The following is a 26,988-nucleotide window of genomic DNA, read 5'->3' as shown; positions in this document are numbered from 1 at the left end:
TGATTTTGTTTTGACTGATACATTCTGATCACATGAAATATGAAAAGTTCTAGCCAGCATGAAGAATAAAAAGGACCGATTTTCTTTGTTTAGAACCACGATGCTCACCGTTTCTGGGCGACCTGACATCAGACTATTGAATCCAATTACGGCATTGTGAATAGTGTGCCACTTCAAACATATTAATATACGATTCTTACACTCTTGCTTATTGGAATTCCGGACGTGTTCGCAACCACTGCTCGAGCATACAAGTGCGCGTTGGGAACAAAGTTCGAATTCCAAAACGCAAGAGTTTAAGAAATCATTTATTGTGTGCCCCTCAATCGATTCATATTTCGTCATCTTTCAATGAAAAAGACATCTTCAAAATCATTCAAATGATATTTCTTTTTTAAAAATCTGATTTTTAGTGAAATTTACGCTTGATAATCTGACGTCACAAATTATTTTTGTAAACATGATATCATTACGCGTTACTATTTAGGGAGAGGGGTAGAATAAGCCGTTCACAACCCATGCGCACAAGTTGATGTGGATAGCTTCATAACCGTTTGACGGATTTTGATGATAATTGGCTTGACACTAGAATGACACAGTACTTTGTACATACTTGTCATAAAAAAATTGTTACACGTAAGAAGTTGAAGTCATCACCTATTTGTTATTGTTTTCAGTCAGCCTTTTTATGAATAGTTCTCATTTGATTTTTATCAATCAGACTATAGATAGCATGCGCTTGCCAAGGAAATTCACAACATTGCCATCCGGAAGTATAACAGACCAATGCAAAAAACTATGTGTAACCTTGAATGTTTATAGTCTGGTGAAGACAGTTTATGATAATAAGTCATAAACGCGGATGGCAAAAAAACAACAACAAAAAGAAAAAACAATAACAAAGGCACGAGTGACGTTAACTTCATTCTATCTACAAATGTTTAATGCATTGTGTGTATGTCGGTACGTTATATCCGGCTGACCGATGTTATGATTTATTATTTTTTTTGGGGGATAAAGGCAATAGACTTGCAACGGAAGGGAACAAAACCATGTGCATTTAATCTGATTAAACGATCCGAACAGTTACCATTCAGTATCATCCGCTAGCCTCATGTAACGTATCAACACACAAGTTTATGTGTAACCGTGACCGTTTATAGATAGTTCGAAGATGACGTCACTCAGGTCTTTGTTATTGTCTTTTTGCCATCCGCGTTTATGAGTAATGCTCACTGAACTGTATTAACCCGACTATAAACGTTCATGGATACACACTGTTTTGTGTGTTGGTCCATTATACTTCCGGATGGCAATGTTATGAGCTTCTTAGTCAAACGCATACTATCTATAGTCTGATCAAAGAGTGTGTAGGGTAACGTAGTTACCAAGAGCTCTCACTTCTCTTAACCGCAATGCTATTGTCGCGTGCCAGGCGAGACAGCGAGGTGGGTGTGCTCCGCGTGTATCATGCGCGCAAGGCTTACTGATACAATGAAGAAAATACGAGTAGAAGACGGAAGATGCGTGGCTTCACCAAAAGCGGGAAGTGAGAGCTCTTGGTAACATAACAATCGTTACCTACACGCTCTTTGGTCTGATTGATAGGATTTATTGAGAACACACCTCTTTGTTAGTTATTGTTTTTACTCAGCCATTTTTATGAGTGGTTCTCACTAAATTGTATTAATTAAATTATAAATGTTTAAAGTTACACAGTTGTGTATGTTGTACATTATAGATAGAACGAAGATGACGTCACTCTGGTCTTTGTTATTGTTTTTTGCCAACCGCGTTTATGAGTAATTCTCACTAAACTGTATTAACCAGACTATAAAAGATCATGGTTACACATAGTCTTGTGTGTTGGTTTGTTATACTTCCGGGTGGCAATGTTGTGAACTTCTTAGCCAAGTGCACACTATCTATAACTGGCTGGCGGATGTTATGCGTATTTTTTAAACTAAACGCAATACATCAATCTCTGCGTTTTGGCTTGTTATTTTTATGATTGCCCTGATTTTCTGAGTTTTGTTCACCCATCAAACCTTATTTATTGTTTAGTTGTATTCATATGTGCTGTCTACAAATTCCTGTTCTTAACTCTATAGATAGTATGCGCTTGGCTAAGAATCTCATAACATTGCCATCCGGAAGTTTAACGGACCAACACAAAAAACTGTGTGTATCCATGAACGTGTATAGTCAGGTTAATACAGTTCAGTGAGCATTACTCATAAACGCGGATGGCAAAAAACAACAACAAAGACCTGAGTGACGTCATCTTCGAACTATCTATTCGTGATCAAGTTTTAAGCAGCAACATTATTAATTCTCTTTCCATCAGCGTCATCGTCGCCGACATCGCCAGCCATACAGTGCGTTCCTTGAGAGGGTGGAAAGGAAACTTGGCTATGACTGGTCAAAAGAACAAATGGAGAAGGCTCTTGAACAGAACGTTGTATGATGTCATCACTAATGATGTACTTGCTATTCATGATGCGAAAATAATATGTTATGATTTAACGATAATTTGCACACATTGATAGTGTAGATATCCCACCCTTTTCAAGCTAGTAACGGGGCTCAGCCTAAAATTGATTAATCTTCTGAATCAGATAGACGTTTCTCTCCCCCCCCCCCCAACTGATCTATTTTTTAAGATTCATTGTCGACCCCCCCCCCCCCCCCCCCCCCCGGAATGTGCTTATTCGCATCCCAAACCTTTCTATTAATTTCCAGCTCACAAAATATTACTTTAAAAAAGATAATTTCCATGCTGTCTGTGTTAATATTTGACTAACACCCCCCCCCCCCCCCCCCCCCCCCCCCACACACACACCACACATTTTCTATTTCGCATCTGGTGCCTCATCTAATTTAAAATTTGCCCAAAGTGACCCCCCTCCTACCCCCACCGACCATCTATGGACTTGTCAACCCCCCCCCCCCCCCTCCCCCCACACCCTTCTTTGGTCAAGTTGCGCAACTCCCCTCATCCACTTTGACCCCAAGTTCTATTTCAGTTTGGTCAAAGTGTACACCCGCTTCCATTACAACCACCCCCCCCCCCACCGCCCACACACACACACACCTCCCCCTTTTTTCTATCTGGTACACTGGAGTAAGTGTCGTGTGAAGCAAGATATCAAAGGTGCTTCAATACGATAGGTCAGTGATTGGGACCCGTCGCCTAGATTTTACAACCAGGGGATGAATCCGATATTGAAGTTAAATTTTATATGAAAAAAAGGTTACATTGCATGCCTCCAGTCAGGATAATGAATTCATTGAATTGCAAAACTCGTTTTTATTTTAGAATTTCCAAATACAATTTGACCTGACTTCATGTCTTAGAGAGCTGGATCTAGATTTAGATGGTAGGTAATTAACACGTCTAAAATAAACATGAACTGATTGAAACACACCAGTGTTGGGCGCTTCATCAAGGTAAAACGCCTTGGATCTATTAGCAGGTCTGATAACTGAATAGGCTTGTTCTAACATTGTTGTATCGACTAAATTTTGCGTATGAATGAGAGTATTTCCATAAAAATAATAATAACATCATAAACATATGGGTTATCAGACCTGAAAATACACACGTACACACACACACACACACACACACACACACACACACACATACATACATATATATATATATATATATATATATATATATATATATATATATATATATATAATTTTAATATTTACCACAATGTTTGAGACAGTCTAAAATTAATGTTTCAGGCCTAGTTAGCCATCGTCAGGACTGTGTGTTACATGAGTTGACTGTTATTGTTTGTTGAAGTGGTTCCGGTTTATATAGTTGATTAACAAGAACTTCCGGCGACTGCAACTGCAGAAATAAGGAACATTGCCCGCTAAACAAACAATGTTTAGAATCAAGCTTAATTTACTAAGCCACAGTCACCGACACTAAAACAAACAAGCAAGAAAAATATGTAGGACTAACGGAAAATAATTTCAAAACAAGATACAACCTCCACACCTCAACATTTAGAAACACTAGCAAAAAAAAAAAACATTCACAAAACTCAGCGAACATATTTGGAAATTAAAAGACAAAAAACTAGACCACAACATTTCATGGAAAATTTTATCTAAAGCAACAGGATACACACCAACATCAAAACAATGTAGCTTATGCCTGGAAGAGAAATATACTATAATCAAACACCCTCATGAAGCCACACTCAACACGAAAAATGAGATGTACAATATGTGTCCACATCGCCGGAAGTTCTTGTTAATCAACTATAAACCGGAACCACTTCAACAAACAACAACAGTCAACTCATGTAACACACAGTCCTGAAGATGGCTAATTGGGCCTGAAACATTAATGTAGACTGTCTCAAACATTGTGGTAAATATTAAAATAATAATTCGCTCCATTTTCGTACCATATTTGTATCAAACACGATTCAATATATATATATATATATATATATATATATATATATATATATATATATATATATATATATATTATTTAAAATATTTACCACAATGTTTGGGGCAGTCTACATCAATGTTTCAGGCTTAATTTGCCATCTTCAGGACTGAGTTTTGTTGACTGTCAACAGTCAACAAAACTCAGTCCTGAAGATGGCAAATTAAGCCTGAAACATTGATGTAGACTGCCCCAAACATTGTGGTAAATATTTTAAATAATAATTCGCGCCATTACTACATGTCGAGCACTTTTCGTACCATATTTGTATCAAACACGATTCAATATATATATATATATATATATATATATATATATATATATATATATATATATATATATATTCTTTTGTTTTATTAAAATCAATTCCAACTCGTCAAAATGTCCAAAAGGTCTCGCTGTTCTTCTTGGTGGGGGGGGGGGGGGGGGGGGGGTGGTGGTTGAAGTTTATGTATGTGTGTATGTGGGTGTGTATCTGTGTGTGTGTGTGGGTGGATGTGGGTGTGTATGTGTGTGTATATATGTGTGTGTGTGTAAGTTGCGTCGTTTGTGAGGAAAGATGATGGTTTGACAACAGTAAAACGATACCCAAGTAAAGAATTGCTCCCCATGCTTTCAAAACAAAATTTGAGCTGCCTCAACAGCAAGATCTTGTCTGCACTTATTTATTTACCTTTATTTGGCGCTTAAATGGTCCAAACAGGTGAAAACCTGTGGTTCCAAATCTAGACTGTGGTAATCAAATGTTTCAGAAGATATTCTTTTTGCTCACAGTCCCTATCAGACCAATACAATTTCATGAAAACAATGATATTGAGCATAGAAACCCTTCTAAAACTATAGAGGGTCAGACATTCCTACAAATTCGACCTTGTTCCCATTGCTTCTAGAGATAAAGATCCCTAATGACGCTTTTAATACAAAACATCTCGCTAAGGAAAATATAAAGCAATTGTCCATGTAGATTGTACGGGTCACATGAGATAATATTTATTCCATATCACTGTAATCAAAAAGAAGACGAGAGCGTTGTTTCAGTTGGTTATAATATGTTTTATTATTAGTCTCTTCTAGCAATTAAATCTTACTGTTCACTGAGGGCAAACCGTATATAGGTAACTGCGTATTGGTGATAAAATTCATTTTAGATCTAATTTCTGTAACTAAGATGTAATCAACAGTATCCACAGAACTAGCAGTTGGATCAGTTATAAAACAAAACAAAACAAACAAAAATAAATACCAAAAACACCTGCTTCCTGATTATTCAGTATAACATACCAGCGCTATTGGAATTACAGCGTAGATCCAAACACGAAAAAAAAACAGCTGCCGATCAATAACCTTTGTATCAATTGACAAGAAAACCTTTACTTCAGACAATGGTCGTTTGAAATATTGTAGGTATATCAAGTAAAACAAAATTATATCCGGGACTACTACTACTACTACTACTACTACTACTACTACTACTACTACTACTACTACTACTACTACTACTACTACTACTACTACTACTACTACTACTACTACTACCAATACTACTACTACTACTACCAATAATAATAATACTAATAATAATTTATAATAATAATAACGATGATGATAATAATAATAATAATAATAATAATAATAATAATAATAATAATAATAATAATAATAATAATAATAATAATAATAATAATAATAATAATAATAATAATAATAATAATAATAATAATAATAGGATAACAGCGCAATGCTATCTTTTATCGTTTAGGTAAATGAGGACCACGTTTATACCCATTCACTGACAATAACTAAGATGGGAATTCTATCAATGATTTTTCTTTTTCAGATAATAAAGTTATTGAAATTTAGTAACATTTGGTGTAACAAAAAATATTGATCTGGGTTATCTTTATCCTCGAATACACTGAGAAATTTCCAAATGAATAACCCATCCCTTTCTTATTTAACTCATTTCTATTGCTAACTTAAATTCTAGAAGACTGGAATTTTGCCCACGTGCCGTCATATATCAAGGCCAATAGAAACGAACCTAGAAATTACAGACAAATTAGTTTATTGTTATCTAGAACTACAAAATCAATTCTCAAAGACAAAATCAAAGACAAAATCATGAATATCAAATTTTAAGTAAGTTTCAGTTCTTGTATAGAGCGACACGTCCCTGTGTACCTCAATGATTACATGTCAAGAAGGGTTTTTGAAACATTCAATTTGTTGATAAGAATGTTACGGCGTGTGACATATTTAGGTCATTTCAACGCCAGTGAAAAGACAAAAAAGTGATAGATAGTCAAAACTTTACTTTTAACAAAGGTACCTGTGACAAATAGGACAAAAGGATCTGGTTCAGATAGAGAATGGATGTATATTATTCGGCTTGCACTTATTTTGCCTGTCTGATAACCTGTTTCCTTATGGGCTTTGTTGTAATGGAAATTTGAAAACAATGACGCAGACTATTGTCCATTACAACAATGTTAAACCAGGAACATATGTGGGTTCGGATGCCAGACCTGCATATATGTACACGTCGATATTATTACAATAGAACACACTCAGTGTATTTAGTTTGAGATCGCGTAAACGTCTCATTCAGACACAATAGCAGGGATCCCAACAAGTAAATGCAATCAAATGTTTACAAACCATGACATTCAAAACAAAAACAAGAACTAACATAAAAAAGTTTTACAGTTCATTACGGAGAGATAATTTTACAAGGAAAAAAAAAGAAAGTAGTAAAAAATATACTCATTGAACTGGCACTATACATCTGCCAAGGACTCCGACCAGGGTCAGGTCAAAACCAATTTATACGAAAATAAAACGTTGTCGCTAACAATAGGGCCATTGGTAATCTTCCTGTTTCTAATTCTCTATAAAAAAGCAGTCCATCATTTTATCACTAAGACTAGGCCTGCCAAATTTCCTGTTTCCTAAATGCAACATTGTTTATGATCAAGCATTTTGAACTTTGTTAAAGTCAACAACAATTTTCCATTTTTTTCGAATGTAGACGATTCTATTTATGATACGGAAGTTTCGAAACAACATTTAAGATTATAAACTTTAGAAAACAAAGATGCAGTGGCAGACAAACGATTCTCATCAAATGTTTCAGTTTGTGGCTCTAAAACTTTAGTCGATGTGATTTCATTGGAGTAATGAACTGCGAATGACCTATCAAATGTTAAACTTTTAGAAAAAAACAAACTATGAGAAGACGTTTTTCTTCTAAAATGTGGTCAAGTGTAATTAACAAAGAAATTTCACATTTTCATTACGTAGCTTGTGGAGTGAAGACTTGGCAAACAAGTGGGCATTGATGGATAAATGATTTTCGCCTCCATTAAAGACAGTTTCTTATTCTTCAACATTGGCCAATTTATGACAGGGTCTGCCAAACCTCTGATTGTATGAAAATGTTATGAAATGTTATAACATTAAACATAGAAATACTGAAATTTTAAAGTAAAGTTATACAAATATGATTCCGTATTGATGCGGTGAACCACAATTAAAAATGAAAAGAGAAAATCAACAAGAAAACAATATACGAGGCTGTGTCAAAAAGTAAGGGGACACTGCTTATTACTTTAAAACAATTTAAATCACGATTATACAAGAAGATATCAACAATGAAACTCTAAACAAATTTTATTCACGTTTCGACACAACAAATACATTTGATATTAAAAATGTAACACATAAATTAGACAAGGCGTTGGAAGATTTCATGACTATTGAGGTGAAGAAGAAACGAGATATATAGTTTTGGAACTAAACGAGAGGAAAACTGCTGGGCCGGATGGGTTGAAAGGAAAATTATGAAAAGAATGTGCCCATCAGCTTTCCCCCATTTATACACATATTTTTAACATGTCCCTCCAATGCGTTTCGGTCCCTGCAATTTAGAAGACTTCAAAAGTTATTCCTTTTCCAAAAAAAAAAAAAAAAAAAAAAAAAAAAAAAAACCAAAAAAAAAAAACAAAGAAAAAAAAAAAAAGAAGAAAAATTTGAATCAATGAACGATCTCAGACGTGTTTCACTGACTTCAATAGTCATTACATCTTTAGAAAAACTTGTTCTTATTAAAATTAGGAACCAGTTTATGCCAATGAGTGATAGTCATCAGGAGCTAGTGGTTGACTTTAGGAGAATGATGGAACCGATAGAACCGTTAAAATTTAATTGACCAATTCGTCCAGCGAGTTCCCCACTACAAACAATTTCATGTAACGATTGATGACAGGCTCAAGTGGGATGAACACTTGAAAATAATTAAACATAAGATGTGCAAACGTAGCTACTAATATTTTATCAAAACTTTCTCAGTTTTTATCATGCAGCCATATGGCATCTCTCATCACTCAGCTGGACATTAATTTATTCAGTGTCATGCTTGGGCGTTTTCGTAAGTGCAGCAGACGGTAACATTAATTATGCTGGAATAATTAAGTCATAAAACTATGGGGCAACACTGTGAGAAGATATGTATTGAGTTATTTAAAATCCTGAGAAAGTTAAGAGGTATTTGAAATAGATCACTCGAGGGAGTGGTTGGAATAGGAAGGAGACGTTTTTGTGCGACGGTCGAATCTTCGAGAAGAAAAAACATACCGGCCGGGTATGGATGTAAGTGGAGCGTTGAGTAAATTTACTGAAAGATAGGTGGAAAGGTCGGTAGGAAGATATATAGATAGACAGATAGATAAATAGATAGATAGATAGATAGATAGATAGATAGATAGATAGATAGGTGCCTCCTCCAAGTCAAATGACCATGTTTGGACTACTTGTAGGGCATTTCGGTTACATTTCTAGTAGCCTAATTTTGTTGGCATCAGATCCTAAACGACAAGACTTATGCCACTTTGCATGATTTTGATTTAAGTTTTCAATAATCTCATATCTCTTCAATGAAATTGAAATACCTGATAAATACTCCAACCTATTTTTGTCACAAACCAAAGAATTGAATTGTGTTAAATTATTAAAAGAAAGTTTAAAAGCATTGCCCTTTGCTATTTGTCTTTGATTAGCTGAACATTCTAAACGGTCGGGACTATCTAGTTGACATACTAAAAACTTGCCTCATCAGTCCCTGCGAGTTCTTTTTGCCATTGTAATTGTATTTGAAAACATGCTAACGTATTCCGTTTTGAGTCATATTCTCTCTCTCCCTTCCTCTCTCTCTCTCTTTCTCTCTCTCTCTCTCTCTCTCTCTCTCTCTCTCTCTCTCTCTTTCTTTTTTTCTTTCTTTCTTTCTCTTAAAGACCCATCAGCATTCACATAAGTATTGTGAGAAATTCATATGGAAAACACAATTAATGCTACAGTGTTATAACCTTACATTAACTGCACAATGGTTCACAAGCAAGACACATAAAACCTAGTTCATACAATACAAGCCATCAGTACTGGGTATTTTCTTTGAACAACAAAACAGCTTTTAGCAGAGCACTCAATTATACCTGAACCAGAAGGGGCAGGCAATTTGTGTGCAGTGCCTTACACAAGGACACAATAGTACAGATAAACATGATCCCATTGTCACCATTCGGTCAATACCATAACGCAAATAGCTTGGCACAATACTTGATCGTAACGACTGATGAAAATCATGATGATGATAATGATGATGATGATGATGATGATGATGATGATGATGATGATGATGATGATGATGATGATGATTATGGTGGTGATGGCAATTAAAAATAAATAAAATTTCCTTTATTCGTCCCATACGGCAAATTTGTCTTTTGGGTCTATTCCAAGGGAAGACTGGAATAACCCAGAACGTCAACCGTTCCAGTTCCAAAAAAGCGTTGTCCAACCGTATTGAACGACTTCCGTCCAGTGGCGTTTACATCACTTGTAATGGAATGTTTAGAAAAATTGTTTAAATGTGAGCTCCTACAAAAATGTCATGACCTGAAATTGCTAGATCCGTACCAATTTGCATACCAGCAACATCTCAGTGTAGAAGACGCACTTTTAACCGCCACAAATTCGATCTCAAATCACCCTGACCAAACGCTCTCGAATTACGCCAGAATCCTGTATGTCGACTTTTCGTCTGCTTTTACTCCATGACACAGATATTTTGCTTCAAAAGTTGTGCAACATGGATATTCCAAACTTCCTTATTAAATGGTATAAAGAGTTTCTGACCCAAAGACCGCAATGTGTAAAATTTGGTGAAAATATCTCTGCGTGAGTTCCCCAATCCTGTACATCTTATACACCAACGACTGCTGATCATCCTTTGAAAATTGTTTTATAGTGAAATATGCAGATGATACGGCTATTCTTGGCTTTTTAAAAGATTAAGTTACCGAAAAGAGTTATTTCAAACAAATTGATGTATTCACCGATTGGTGTGAACAAAATCAGCTTGAATTAAATATTGAAAAAAAACAAAAGAACAGGTGTTTGGTGCAAAAAATAAAAACGACTTAAAGTGTGTGGCAATCGGTAAAGATGATGTTGAGATGTTGAGTTGAATATTTTAAATATTTAGGAATAACCATTGATAATTCCCTCAATTTCTCTCAACATATTAATATAATATCTAAGAAAGTTGCCCACATCCTAAGGAAATTGAGAACATTTCAAGTAGGGAAGAAAACTATGTTAAGAGTTAATGACTCATTGATTAAAAGTGTAATTGCGTTTGGCTGCACCATATGGTTTGGCGGATGCCGACTTAAAGATAAATCAAAAATTTGAAAATCAATCAAAGAGGCATCAAAAATAATAAACCATCCTCTTGATGGAGTAGAAAGAATTCGCGGAAAAGCAATAGAAAGGAAAGCATTCTCAAGTACCAACAATAAAAAAACATATTTTATACCATGAATTTAGTCTTTTACCATCTGGGATATGGTTTTGTCAGATTAAATGTAGAACTAACAAGTATAAATCAACGTTCGTTCCATCAGCAACAAAAATGTTGAATATTTCATATGGTACAGCAAAACCAAGGATTGATGCGTTGACTGATTGACTGATTAATTTTATTAATGTTAGATTAATTGGCCAATTGATAATGATGATAATATTTGGTGTCGAATTGCCACAAATGTAACGAATTTAAAATGAAATGAATATGTTTATGTTGTGTTTATTGCACGCGTGAAAGAAAGAGAGGAAGAGAGAGAGAGAGAGAGAGAGAGAGAGAGAGAGAGAGAGAGAAAGAGAAAGAGTGTGTGTGAGTGAGAGAAAAAGATAGAGAGATAGATAGATAGAGAGAGAGAGAGAGAGAGAGAGAGAGAGAGAGAGAATAAGTAGGAGTGAAATATCTGTTCAATGTTATAACAAGTGTAACTAAATGACAAATTGCCATATTTATGGACAATAAAGATCTATTATTATTATTATTATTATTATTATTATTATTATTATTATTATTATTATTATTATTATTATTATTATTATTATTATTATAACGTAAATAGCTTGGCACAATACTAGATTATAACGATTGATGAAAATCATGATGATGATAATGATGATGATGATTATGATGATTATGATGGTGATGGCAATTAGAAATAAATAAAATAACTAATATTCCCTTTATTCATCCCATACGGGAAATTTGTCTTTTGGGTCCATTCCAAGGGAAGACTGGAAAAACCCAGAACGTCAGCTAGGGCGAGGTGACTTGTTCAAGGCTACACAGCACAGCGGGTAATCGAACTCGTTACCTTTCGAGTACAAAGCAAAGACCGTACCACTGAGCCACGCTGCCCCCAGCGTTCTAATTCAATTTTATCATTATGCCTATTCCCAACGGTCATCAAACAGTAGAAGTCCTTCAGAACCATTTGGTCCATGGAGCCGGAGTTTATCCCGGTTTCTATAGCGTGAAACGGACATTAGGAATTGCTTTCTACCCTTTTCATAGGACGCTGGTCTATCGCAAAGATATTTCCGACAAATATAAAAGATCTAACTATCCAATCACTGTTGATAGACTGGGAGGTCAGAATAATAATAATGATAATAATAATAATAATAATAATAATAATAGTAATAATAATAATAATAATAATAATAATAATAATAATAATAATAATAATAATAATAATAATAATAAATAATAATAATAATAATAATAATAATAATAATAATAATAATAATAAAATAATAATAATAATAATAATAATAATAATAAAAATAATAATAATAATAATAATAATAATAATAATAATAATAATAATAATAATAATAATAATAATAATAATAATAATAATAATAATAATAATAATAATACTTTATTGCATCCCAAAAAGGAAATTTTTTGTACTGACGTGTTATAATTTACACATTAAGATAAAAATACAATAGAAATAGGATGTATATATAAAAAAAAGGAACAGCTCCATAACCAGAGCTGCGCTTTAAAATATGGATAATTTCGACACTGTAAAATAGTTTAAACTGTCACTATAGATTGAAAATTGAAAAGATTGCAAAACAAATAAATTAATAAATAAATTAATATTTACATTTTTTGAAAGTAAAAATGCGAAATAATTATATAAAATGATTATTGCTTGTTGTTATAAAGCCTAATAATGGACGGCAGAAAAGATTTTCGGTGTCTCTCTGTTTTCGTTGAAATAGAGAAAGGGCGACCACTTCTTTCTGACATAATAACTGATGGTCTTAGTGGATGATACTGGTCATTTAATATTTTAGTTATTTTATTTATACAAAATTTCTCGTATAAAAGATCTATATCGTCAACATCATTTATATAGCGTGTAATGGATTTTTTAATATTTGAATTTATTTTGTTCCTTTCGACTGCTAAGCAATTGCCTCCCCAAGCTGTTATACAAAATGACAAAACACTTTCGAGTACTGCTCTATAAAATAATGTGCAGGGGGTTTTATCTATTCTAAACTGAGAGAGTTTTGATAAAAAATATGTACGTCTGCACATCTTATGCCTAATTATTTTCAAGTGTTCATCCCACTTGAGCCTGTCATCAATTATTACACCAAGGTAGTTGTAGTGAGGAACTCGTTTCTTCTTCACTGACCTCAATAGTCATTTCATCTTCCAAAGCCCTGTCTAATTTATGTTTTTCATTTTCAATATCAAATTTGTTTGCTGTGTCGAAACGTGAATAAAATTTATTTAGAGTTTCAATTTTGATATCTTCTGATATAATCGTGGGCTTTGGATTATAGTTAACAGCAGTTATAAGCCCCCGCCACGTGTCCCGTATATCCCCAGAAGAAAAGCATTTTTCAATTTTATTTTTGTACTTGTCTCTACAACTAGATATTACTCTCTTTATCTCTTTTTGTTTTGTTTTCAGATCTTTTTTGTTTCCACTAGTAAAGAGAGTTTTTTTTTTTGGTTCAATAAAAGTTTTAGATCTTTTGTTATCCAAGGCTCGTTGTTAGGATAATATTTTATTTATTTTTTACAAGACACTAGCTGTTCAGAGAATTTTAAATACTCACTCACACAGTCATTCAGCTCATCCACACTATCACATGATTCGATAAAAACATTCCAGTCAGTGCATTCAAAACAACCACGCAAATCTTCACACACACTTCCGTTCCAGATCTGTACACTTTTCTTTACTGGTTTTACACGTTTAAAAACAGGGCGGTAGGTGGGGAGTAGCAAGAGCATGCAGTGGTCAGATAAACCTAATGGGGCACGGGGTAAACATTTATAACTATTTTTAATATTACACAGGAATAAATCTAATGTTTTGTTGTCCCTTGTCTCGCAGTCCACGTATTGATGAAGTCCCGGAGAGTAAAGTCGTTACATTGGTTAAAATCGCCAGTGACCATCAATACGGCATCGGGTGACTTAATTTTAATGTCCTGTATTTCTTTCCTCAAAATATTTTTCGCTATAGTGTTGTCTGATGATGGTGGAATGTAGATGTTGATGATGATAACATGAGTGTATTCCCGGGTAGATAATATGGTCGTGACGAAACAGTAATAAATTCAATATAATCGTCACAATACATTTTCTTTATCTGACAGTTATTGGGGTGGCACCATTTGTTGTTAATATATGTGCACACCCCACCCCCAGTTCGTTTATTTACATTAGTCCGATCTCCTCGAAATAGTGAATATTGTTCAATATCAAAACATGATGATGGTATGTGAGGAGATAGCCAAGTCTCTGTTAACGCTATTATGGAGGCTTGACGACAGTGGCGGTTCTAGCCTATTTACAGTGGTGGGGCAAAGATGATTAGGTCACATATATATATATATATATATATATATATATATATATATATATATATATATATATATATATATAAATGTAAATTTTCACTCACATTATTCTTGCCAAGACGATTCGTTTCAGTGTTCCCACCTCAAATGGATTATGCCGACTGATGAGGTGGGAACACTGAAACGAATCGTCTTGCAAGAATAATGTGAGTGAAAATTTACATTTATATATTAGCTCTAACCACCATTATCGAGCACTTTCGTACCTACAAGTACCCACCAACACTCATAAATATATATATATATATATATATATATATATATATATATATATATATATATATATATATATATATATATATATATTTTTTTTTTTTTTTTTTTTTTTAATTTATCTTTTTATTTTTTTAAAAGTTATTTATTTATTTATTTATTTATTTTTTAATTATTTTTTTTTAATTATTATTTTTTTTCACCTTTAAAAAATAATATTTCAACCACAAATAATCACATTCATAATGAAATGACAATACCAGTAGATTTTAATTATTCCAAACGTAATCAAAAATGCATCACGAAAGAGAATACAACTAAAAAATAAAGCGACGAGACATAATGCGACAACACCTTGACAATACAAGTCCATTTCGTTCACTCGAAAAATTAAAGATTTGCTTTAATCCCTCAACGGCGAGATTAATATTTCTGTTACATTACTGGTTTTCAGTAGTATGTGGTAACCTTAAAGTTTTAATCGAGAAGCAACAACAGCGATATGACTCGAGTTTCATTCAGAGCTCAAATTGCATTTTACTGCTGTCTTGATGATTAGAATGATTGTGCCGGTGGTGGTAGTGGTTGAAATCGTGGTAGCGGTGGTGGTGGTGGTGGAGGAGGATGTAATTATGGTAGTGGTTTTGGTGGACGCTGGTCTATCGCAAAGATATTTCCGACAAATATAAAAGATCTAACTATCCAATCACTGTTGATGGACTGGGAGGTCAGAATAATAATAATGATAATAATAATAATAATAATAATAATAATAGTAATAATAATAATTATAATAATAATAATAATAATAATAATAATAATAATAATAATAATAATAATAATAATAATAATAATAATAATAATAATAAAAATAATAATAATAATAATAATAATAATAATAATAATAATAATAATAATAATAATAATAATAATAATAATAATAATAATAATAATAATAATAATAATAATAATAATAATAATAATAATAATAATAATACTTATTGCATCCCAAAAAGGAAATTTTTTGTACTGACGTGTTATAATTTACACATTAAGATAAAAATACAATAGAAATAGGATGTATATATAAAAAAAAGGAACAGCTCCATAACCAGAGCTGCGCTTTAAAATATGGATAATTTCGACAGTGTAAAATAGTTTAAACTGTCACTATAGATTGAAAATTGAAAAGATTGCAAAACAAATAAATTAATAAATAAATTAATATTTACATTTTTTGAAAGTAAAAATGCGAAATAATTATATAAAATGATTATTGCTTGTTGTTATAAAGCCTAATAATGGACGGCAGAAAAGATTTTCGGTGTCTCTCTGTTTTCGTTGAAATAGAGAAAGGGCGACCACTTCTTTCTGACATAATAACTGATGGTCTTAGTGGATGATACTGGTCATTTAATATTTTAGTTATTTTATTTATACAAAATTTCTCGTATAAAAGATCTATATCGTCAACATCATTTATATAGCGTGTAATGGATTTTTTAATATTTGAATTTATTTTGTTCCTTTCGACTGCTAAGCAATTGCCTCCCCAAGCTGTTATACAAAATGACAAAACACTTTCGAGTACTGCTCTATAAAATAATGTGCAGGGGGTTTTATCTATTCTAAACTGAGAGAGTTTTGATAAAAAATATGTATGTCTGCACATCTTATGCCTAATTATTTTCAAGTGTTCATCCCACTTGAGCCTGTCATCAATTATTACACCAAGGTAGTTGTAGTGAGGAACTCGTTTCTTCTTCACTGACCTCAATAGTCATTTCATCTTCCAAAGCCCTGTCTAATTTATGTTTTTCATTTTCAATATCAAATTTGTTTGCTGTGTCGAAACGTGAATAAAATTTATTTAGAGTTTCAATTTTGATATCTTCTGATATAATCGTGGGCTTTGGATTATAGTTAACAGCAGTTATAAGCCCCCGCCACGTGTCCCGTATATCCCCAGAAGAAAAGCATTTTTCAATTTTATTTTTGTACTTGTCTCTACAACTAGATATTACTCTCTTTATCTCTTTTTGTTTTGTTTTCAGATCTTTTTTGTTTCCACTAGTAAAGAGAGTTTTCTTTTGGTTCAATAAAAGTTTTAGATCTTTTGTTATCCAAGGCTCGTTGTTAGGATAATATTTTATTTATTTTTTACAAGACACTAGCTGTTCATAGAATTTTAAATACTCACTCACACAGTCATTCAGCTCATCCACACTATCACATGATTCGATAAAAACATTCCAGTCAGTGCATTCAAAACAACCACGCAAATCTTCACACACACTTCCGTTCCAGATCTGTACACTTTTCTTTACTGATTTTACACGTTTAAAAACAGGGCGGTAGGTGGGGAGTAGCAAGAGCATGCAGTGGTCAGATAAACCTAATGGGGCACGGGTAAACATTTATAACTATTTTTAATATTACACAGGAATAAATCTAATGTTTTGTTGTCCCTTGTCTCGCAGTCCACGTATTGATGAAGTCCCGGGAGAGTAAAGTCGTTACATTGGTTAAAATCGCCAGTGACCATCAATACGGCATCAGGTGACTTAATTTTAATGTCCTGTATTTCTTTCCTCAAAATATTTTTCGCTATAGTGTTGTCTGATGATGGTGGAATGTAGATGTTGATGATGATAACATGAGTGTATTCCCGGGGTAGATAATATGGTCGTGACGAAACAGTAATAAATTCAATATAATCGTCACAATACATTTTCTTTATCTGACAGTTATTGGGGTGGCACCATTTGTTGTTAATATATGTGCACACCCCACCCCCAGTTCATTTATTTACATTAGTCCGATCTCCTCGAAATAGTGAATATTGTTCAATATCAAAACATGATGATGGTATGTGAGGAGATAGCCAAGTCTCTGTTAACGCTATTATGGAGGCTTGACGACAGTGGCGGTTCTAGCCTATTTACAGTGGTGGGGCAAAGATGATTAGGTCATATATATATATATATATATATATATATATATATATATATATATATATATATATATATATATATATATATATATATAAATGTAAATTTTCACTCACATTATTCTTGCCAAGACGATTCGTTTCAGTGTTCCCACCTCAAATGGATTATGCCGACTGATGAGGTGGGAACACTGAAACGAATCGTCTTGGCAAGAATAATGTGAGTGAAAATTTACATTTATATATTAGCTCTAACCACCATTATCGAGCACTTTCGTACCTACAAGTACCCACCAACACTCATAAATATATATATATATAATATATATATATATATATATATATATATATATATATATATATATATATTTTTTTTTTTTTTTTTTTTAATTTATCTTTTTATTTTTTCTAAAGTTATTTATTTATTTATTTATTTATTTTTTAATTATTTTTTTTAATTATTATTTTTTTCACCTTTAAAAAATAATATTTCAACCACAAATAATCACATTCATAATGAAATGACAATACCAGTAGATTTTAATTATTCCAAACGTAATCAAAAATGCATCACGAAAGAGAATACAACTAAAAAATAAAGCGACGAGACATAATGCGACAACACCTTGACAATACAAGTCCATTTCGTTCACTCGAAAAATTAAAGATTTGCTTTAATCCCTCAACGGCGAGATTAATATTTCTGTTACATTACTGGTTTTCAGTAGTATGTGGTAACCTTAAAGTTTTAATCGAGAAGCAACAACAGCGATATGACTCGAGTTTCATTCAGAGCTCAAATTGCATTTTACTGCTGTCTTGATGATTAGAATGATTGTGCCGGTGGTGGTAGTGGTTGAAATCGTGGTAGCGGTGGTGGTGGTGGTGGAGGAGGATGTAATTATGGTAGTGGTTTTGGTGGTGCTGTTGGTTAGAATGATATTTGTGGAGACGATGACGGAAATTTTATGATGATGTTGATATTGTTTTTATTGCTATTGTTGTTAATATTGTTGTTGTTGTTAATGATGAAGATGATGATGATGATGATGATGATGATGATGATGATGATGATGATGATGATGATGATAATGATGATGATAATGATGATTATGATGACAACGACGATGTCGTCGACAATGATGGTTACCATACGATATTACAATATTACAAAGTTTATTCAATCTTAGGCTTTCGACAATAAATCATACAATTTGATGACCACATACATGAAAGTGGAAAAAAAATGGTAAATGGAACCAAACAATAAACTGATACCATTAATAACCACAAAAAATACAACAATAGTAATACCACCAATACGTACAATAATAATAATAATAATAATAATAATAATAATAATAATAATAATAATAATAATAATAATAATAATAATAATAATAATAATAACAATAACAATAATAATAATGATGATAATTAATAATAATAATAATAATAATAATAATAATAATAATAATAATAATAATAATAATAATAATAATAATAATAATAATAATAATAATAATAATGATGATAATAATAATAATAACAATAATAATATTACCATCATCATTACTACCACCACCATCATTACTACTACCACCACCGCTACCACTATCACTACAACCATCACCATAATTATTACGTTTCCAATCATTTTTTCTCGTTTCTAAAAATTTGATATCTATCAAAACAGACGAAATTCCGGTCATTTTTTTAAAGGGTAGTTAAAATATCTACGATTTTATTAGCCATGAAAACTACGATTTTTATTTTCCTATTTCAAGTAGGCAGGTCTGCTATGACAAGTATCAGTATCAGTTCCATAGTCAAAAGAAAACATACAAAAACACAGTTTATTTAATCTTAGGCTTTCGCCAATACTTCATACAATACAATTAAGACAAAATAATGTTACCAATTTCTCCTCATGCATTCGTTAGACTATAACAATAACGACCGTGTTATCTTTACTCCTCACCCAACCAACCCCGAGCTGCCCGCCTCTTCATCGCGAACTATCTTATGTATGTATTAGCTTCAGGACGGGCAAGTACGGAATCTGCCCACCCTTCCGTATTTCCTCTATAACTTAGAATTCAACTCTCTCCTTTCTCAGAAGAGTATTTCTCGTATACTAATTCAATTGTTGAGAAAACCAAAATGGTGGTTGTATTTTATATATTTATTTAGTCGTGACTTTTGAATAAAAGTGTTTTGTTTTATTAGAGGAAATACAATAGAAAATTACATTGTTTTGCAAAATTATTTTGTCTGGCAATAAAAATACAGCGGTAATTACTTTAAGAATTTAAAAAAAAAAAAGAACTAACAAATTAATTTGTTAAAAAACAAAACAAAAAAAAAAACCCAAAACAACAACAACAACAACAACAAAAAACAAATAAGAAAACAATTTAAATAAATGAGTTTTGAGAAGCACTAAAGAAAACGAGAAAAAAAAGAAAAGTTTAAATGGATAAACAAATATATAAAAACAACACCAATTAATACTAAATTGATATAAAATTAGTAAATTAATAAATTTAATTCAATACTGGAACATTCCCAAAGTCATTACATCAATGGTACCAGCACAAGTAAGGCAATAAATAAGAAAAAGTTCGTTTGCCAAAATCTCTATTTAGTTTTCACTGGTTAATAAGGTGGGCTCATTTGAATTAGCCCGACCTAGTACTAGAGAGGCCAGACAGCAAAAATCGGAGTTAGTTCACCGTCAGGCGACGTAACGATGAGATGACGATGTGGGCGGAGTGGGGGGGGGGGGTGATAAAAAAGAACAGGAGCGTATCCTGGTTTATGCATTACGGGATGCATGGTGATTCGCAATCTATTAAAAATACACACAAATTGATTTCAGTACGAAGTATAAAGTTTAAGTAGTAACTTTTGAAATTATCTAATTTAAATTTGATTATTTCGGACCTGGTAATACAACTTATAACTTGAAAAAAAACAGGCTGGTATTTGCCCACCCTGCCCATTATTACCAGCCGTCCCTGCTTGACGATAGTCACTATTAAAACGACACAGTGAAAACAGCTCATCAATTTTATTTTTCAGTGATCTTACATTACCTGTCACTACACAGGGTAAAAATGGACGAAAAGGCCGTCTGTTAAATTTGGTTTTTGTTCCTCCTTTTCTCCCCCTCTTTCTTACTTTAATAAACGATGTGTCAATAGTGGGTGGTGGGGGTGACACGGGTTGGAGGGATCGGAGAGTCTCTGGAGTATATGTTATCGATAGGCTTTTGGCAGCAAAATCACAGGCTAAAACACCATTTATGCTTATAAATATACTAATAAATATAAAAATCAGGAACGATATATACTTCACATCCATTTTGAATAAAAATTAGACGTAAATTCCGGCGATTGAATGATAAATGCATAAAAATATGTGTAGAAAATACGTAAACATTCACAACACGTCTGTTGTCGCCGGAAGCCAGCGCATACATAAACTTGCGTTTGTAAATTTTGCTTTTCCCCATAGTATGTTGACAATTAACATATCAATGAAAGTAAAAAAGCCATTGATAGGACATAGATATGTTGACATATGTAGAGATATATGACTGAGTAATCATAATAATTTGATGTCAATAAAAAGAATTGGTTTGTTTGTTTGTTTGCTTTGGGTGAGTTTTTAGTTTTGCTCTTTTTTAATTTTATTATTTATTTTAATCTACATTGTATTAATTTTCGATTTTTAATGTTTATATCTATGAAAATATGCAATGTACAATTTAATCTTAATATGTTTTATAGCATTCAAGGAACAACTTATCTATTTTAAAACAATATCATGATAAAATAAAATAATATCACGGGGAAATCATGATCAGGCAGTAATTTCAAACCGTTTGCCGAATCAATACAAAATATCGGTGTCACAAAAACATTTTCATTAGTTTCGATCGCAGCAGTAATCGTGATAAAGAGTTATGTGCAGATGGGTCATTCCCGGTCAAAGTGTCATATTTCATAGTCGGCTATTAATCATTTTATAGCCCGCAGGGCAAAGAATATTTCACTATTCATCCCATCTCCTATTACTACAACCACTGTTTCTACTTCGGTCACTACTACTACTACTACTACTACTACTACTACTACTACTACTACTACTACTACTACTACTACTACTACTACTACTACCACTACTACTACTACTATTATTATTACTACTACTACTACTACTACTACTACTACTACTACTACTACTACTACTACTACTACTACTACTACTACTACTACTATGATTATTATTATTATTATTATTATTATTATTATTATTATTATTATTATTATTATTATTATTATTATTATTATTATTATTATTATAATTATTATTATTATTAATACTATTATTCTTATTACCACTACTACTATTAATACTAATACAACAAAAACAACAACATTGACAACAACAACTATTACTATTACTACTACTACTACTACTACTACTACTACTACTACTACTACTACTACTACTACTACTACTACTACTACTGCTACTACTACTACTATTCCTACTACTACTACTACTACTACTACTACTACTACTACTACTACTACTACTACTACTACTACTACTACTACTGATCCAGCTTCCATTAGCATTATTACTACTAACACTATAATTAGGACCACTTCTTCTACCAGGACTACTACTACCAGGACTACTACTACTATTACTCTACTACTACTACTACTACTACTACTACTACTACTACTACTACTACTACTGCTGCTGCTGCTGCTGCTCCTGCTGCTGCTGCTATAATAATAATAATAATAATAATAATAATAATAATAATAATAATAATAATAATAATAATAATAATAATAATAAAGTAAGAAGAAGAAAAGAAGAAAGAAGAAGAAGAAGAAGAGAAAGAAGAAAGAAGAGAAGAAGAAGAAGAAGAAGAAAGAAGAAGAAGAAAGAAGAAGAAGAAGAAGAAGAGAAGAAGAAGAAGAAGAAAGAAGAAGAAGAAGAAAGAGAAGAAGAAGAAGAAGAAGAAGAAGAAGAAGAAGAAGAAAAGAAGAAGAAGAAGAAGAAAAGAAGAAGAAGAGAAGAAGAAGAAGAAGAAGAAGAAGAGAAGAAAAGAAAAGAAGAAGAAGAGAAGAAGAAAGAAGAAGAAAGAAGAAGAAGAAGAAGAAGAAGAAGAAGAAGAAGAAGAGAAGAAGAAGAAGAAGAAGAAGAAGAAGAAGAAGAAGAAGAGAAGAAGAAAGAAGAAGAAGAAGAGAAGAAGAAGAAGAAAGAAGAAGAAAGAAGAAGAAGAAGAAGAAGAAGAAGAGAAGAAGAAGAAGAAGAGAAGAAGAAGAAGAAGAAGAAGAAGAAGAAGAAGAAAAGAAGAAGAAGAAGAAGAAGAAGAAGAAGAAGAAGAAGAGAAGAAGAAGAAGAAGAAAGAAGAAGAAGAAAGAAGAAAGAAGAGAAGAAGAAGAAGAAGAAGAAGAAGAAGAAGAAGAAGAAGAAGAAGAAGAAGAAGAAGAAAAGAAAGAAGAAGAAGAAGAAGAAGAAGAAGAAGAAGAAGAAGAAGAAGAAGAAGAAGAGAAGAAGAAGAAGAAGAAGAAGAAGAAGAAGAAGAAGAAGAAGAAGAAAAGAAGAGAAGAAGAAGAAGAAGAAGAGAAGAAGAAGAAGAAGAAGAAGAGAAGAGAAAGAAGAAGAAGAGAGAAGAAGAAGAAGAAGAAGAAGAAGAAGAAGAAGAAGAAGAGAGAAGAAGAAAGAGAAGAAAGAAGAAGGAAGAGAAGAAGAAGAAAGAAGAAGAAGAAGAAGAAAGAAGAAGAAGAAGAAGAAGAGAAGAAAGAAGAAGAAGAGAGAAGAAGAAAAGAAGAAGAGAAGAAGAAGAAAGAAGAAAGAAAAGAAGAGAAGAAGAAGAAGAAGAAGAAGAAAAAAGAAGGAAGAGAAAAAAGAAGAAGAAGAAGAGAAGAGAAGAAGAAAAGAAGAGAAGAAGGAAGAAGAAGAAGAAGAGAAGAGAAGAGAAGAAGAAGAGAGAAGGAAGAAGAAGAAGAAGAGAAGAAGAAGAAGAAGAAGAAGAAGAGAGAAGAAGAAGAAGAAGAAAGAAGAGAAGAAGAAGAGAGAAGAAGAGAAGAAGAAGAAGAAGAAGAAGAAAAGAAGAAGGAAAGAAGAAAAGAAGGAAGAAGAAGAAGAAGAGAGAAGAAGAAAGAAGAAGAAGAGAAGAAGAAGAAGAAGAAGGAAGAAAAGAAGAAGAAGAGAAGAAGAAAAGGAAGGAAGAAAGAAGAAGAAGAAGAAGAAGGAAGAGAAAGAAGAAGAGAAGAAGAAGAAGAAGAGAAGAAGAAAGAAGAAGAAAGAAGAAGAAGAAGAAGAGAAGAAGAAGAAGAAGAAGAAAGAAGGGAAGAAGAAGAAGAAGAAGAAGAAGAAGAAGAGAAGAAAGGAGAGAAGAAGAAGAAGAAGAAGAAGAAGAAGAGAAGAAGAAGAAGAAGAAGAAGAAGAAAGAAGAAGAAAAGAAGAAGAAGAAGAGAGAAGAAGAAGAAGAAGAAGAAGAAGAAGAAGAAGAAGAAGAAGGAAGAAGAAGAAGAAGAAGAAGAAGAAGAAGAAGAAGAAGAAGAAGAAGAAAGAAGAAGAAGAAAGAAGGAAGAAGAAGAAGAAGAAGAAGAAGAAAGAAGAGAAGAAGAAGAAGAAGAAGAAGAAGAAGGAGAGAAGAAGAGAGAAGAAGAAGAAGAAGAAGAAGAAGAAGAAGAAGAAGAAGAAGAAGAAGAAGAAGAAGAAGAAGAAGAAGAAGAAGAAGAAGAAGAAGAAGAAAATTGTACATTTTTGTTCGCGTCATTCATCCCTCAAATAGAGAACTCTGCCCCGTAACAATTGTATTACAACATGTTCCACACATCCATACACACAAGGGCACACACACACACACACACACACACACACACACACACACACATATATATATATATACACAGAGAAACAATTTACTCACAGGCCCACAAGGACACATACACACACACACGCACGCAAACACATACACACAGAAACACAAACATAGAATAATAACTTCATGAAAAATACGCGTCTATAAATATTGTGTGTATTAAGACGTTTTCTGAAAGTTTCTATGGAAGATGACATGCGAAAATCTATACTGGTAGGTTGTTTCACATTTTCGGAGCGAAACAACCAAATCGTTTTTCATCGGCTTTCAGACAAGAGCATGGAACATCTAGTCGGAATATGTCATCGGACGACCGCAGAGGTCTGGTGATGCGGTAAGCCTACTAGTTCCGACAAGTTGACTGGGGCTGTACCATCTAAGCATTTGTAGACCATGATTTCAGCTTTAAACTTGATTCGTTGTTCCACTGGAAGCCAGTGTAGTTCGTATAGTAAGGCCAACGCATCCTACCTATTAATTTCTTGAGAACAGTTCTGGCAGCGCTGTTTTGAAGCTTTTCTAGACTGTTGATTTTAGACCTAGGAAGACCGAAAAGAAGGGAGCTGCAGTAATCAATTATGGAAGATACATACGAAAGGACAAAAGTTTATTGCAGGCGTTTTTGTTCCGTATTGACTAAAGGTCCGAATGTATTTCATGTCAATGATGGCACTTTTCCAAATTTGGGCCAAATAATTGTCCATTTTTAGATCGCTGTCTAAAGTTACTCCCAGGTTTTTCGTTTTATCCACTACATGATTATTATTTTCAGCAATATTTAATGGCTGATTAATATTACGGCCCACTAGTGCTATATTGCCAACAAAGAGAGCCTTCTTCTAATCGCCGTTTAATTTTAATCTCTTCGCCGACATCCAATTTGGAATTAAGCGCTCTTTTTGGTCGATGGTACGACAAACTGAAGACAAACACTGTATAGCTGCGTGTTGTCAGCGTACTTACGGTATTGAAGTGAATACTCTGCTAAGATCTTTGCTACTGGTGATATGCAGGTCACAAAAAGTACAGGCCCCAGCACGGAACTCCGAGGTACGTCGTTTATAAAACTGCGTTCAATAGACATTGGTGTACCAATTGCTATGCCCTGGCTTCATCGAGACAGAGGTGACAGAAATCAATCCAGTGGAGTGCCTAAGATTCCGAAAGTGGTCTCTAGCTTTTGGAGTAAACTTTTATGGTCTAGGGTATCGGAGGCAGCGGAGAGGTTTAGGAGGTCTACGATTGTTGATTTGTCTCTGTCGATGACTTTAAGAAGGTCATTGATTATTTTTATAAGAGCTATCTCAGTACTGTGGTTAGCACGAAAGTTGGATTGAAGACACTTTTGACGGTTAGTAGTGTCGATACGTTCCAGGAACTGTTTCAGGACTACCTTTTCTAATCTTATGTTTGGAATATATCGCAAGTTTGACACTGGTTGGTAATTCTTTATGATTTCGATGTCTAATCCTTTCTTTTTAGAATTGGTCTGACGACAGCCTTCTTAAACGTTTCTGGTGTGTTTATTGTTTGCGATGACTTGTTAATGATTGTCCATGATGTATGAAGCAAACACTTGTCGATACATTCTTTTTAAAGGTAGGTGAGAATGCAGTCGCGTTTGCATGATTTGGTTGGGCTGTGCATGATAATTTTCTTTATTGCACCTACTGATACTTCATTGAATAAAGACATAGGTTGACCACTGAAAGAAGGAAATTGAGTGCACCTGGTGTTTATGTATAAGTCACTTCTCAAAATCACGATCTTGAAACAGTCAAAGAAACTCTGCAAGATCTGTTTCGTTGTTTATGAAGTGAGTCTTTCTTTACCTATTAGTTACTTTTAAGAATGTTTTGAATTTCTTACATTTTTGAGCTTGTCTTGGTAATATTGTCGTTTACCCTTGATTGTCGCTATCTTCAGATGTTCTTTTGTGGCATATTCACATATCGCTATCTGTGGAAGGACCGGTCTTTCTCCATATTTTTTTCGCCATCCTTTTTTTTTTCGCATGCTTTACACCTTGGTTGTACCAAGGGGAATGATTTCTGATGTTCACACTTCTTGACTTTACAGATGCATTATTTTACCAATGTTTCAATAATT

The 26,988-nt window shown here is 33.1% G+C and overlaps 1 protein-coding gene across 1 annotated transcript in view; it reads left to right on the top strand.

Annotated features, from left to right (window-relative positions):
* Positions 1-3,423, top strand: part of LOC144965179 (putative uncharacterized protein C7orf78) — a 23,439-nt gene extending 20,016 nt beyond the window's left edge. Inside the window, exon 7 of the mRNA XM_078900242.1 lies at positions 2,348-3,423. Within this exon, the coding sequence (XP_078756368.1) occupies positions 2,348-2,467 (120 nt within the window). The 3' untranslated portion in view covers positions 2,468-3,423. The remainder of the gene's footprint in view (positions 1-2,347) is intronic.
* The last annotated feature ends 23,565 nt before the right edge of the window (positions 3,424-26,988 follow it).

This window comes from Berghia stephanieae, chromosome 2, assembly GCF_034508935.2.
Source record: "Berghia stephanieae isolate SIO BIC M18660-M18661 chromosome 2, UCSD_Bste_1.3, whole genome shotgun sequence".
Taxonomy (NCBI): domain Eukaryota; kingdom Metazoa; phylum Mollusca; class Gastropoda; order Nudibranchia; family Aeolidiidae; genus Berghia; species Berghia stephanieae.
Note: the sequence above shows the minus strand (reverse complement) of the source record. Positions and strands in the feature narration are given on the sequence as shown.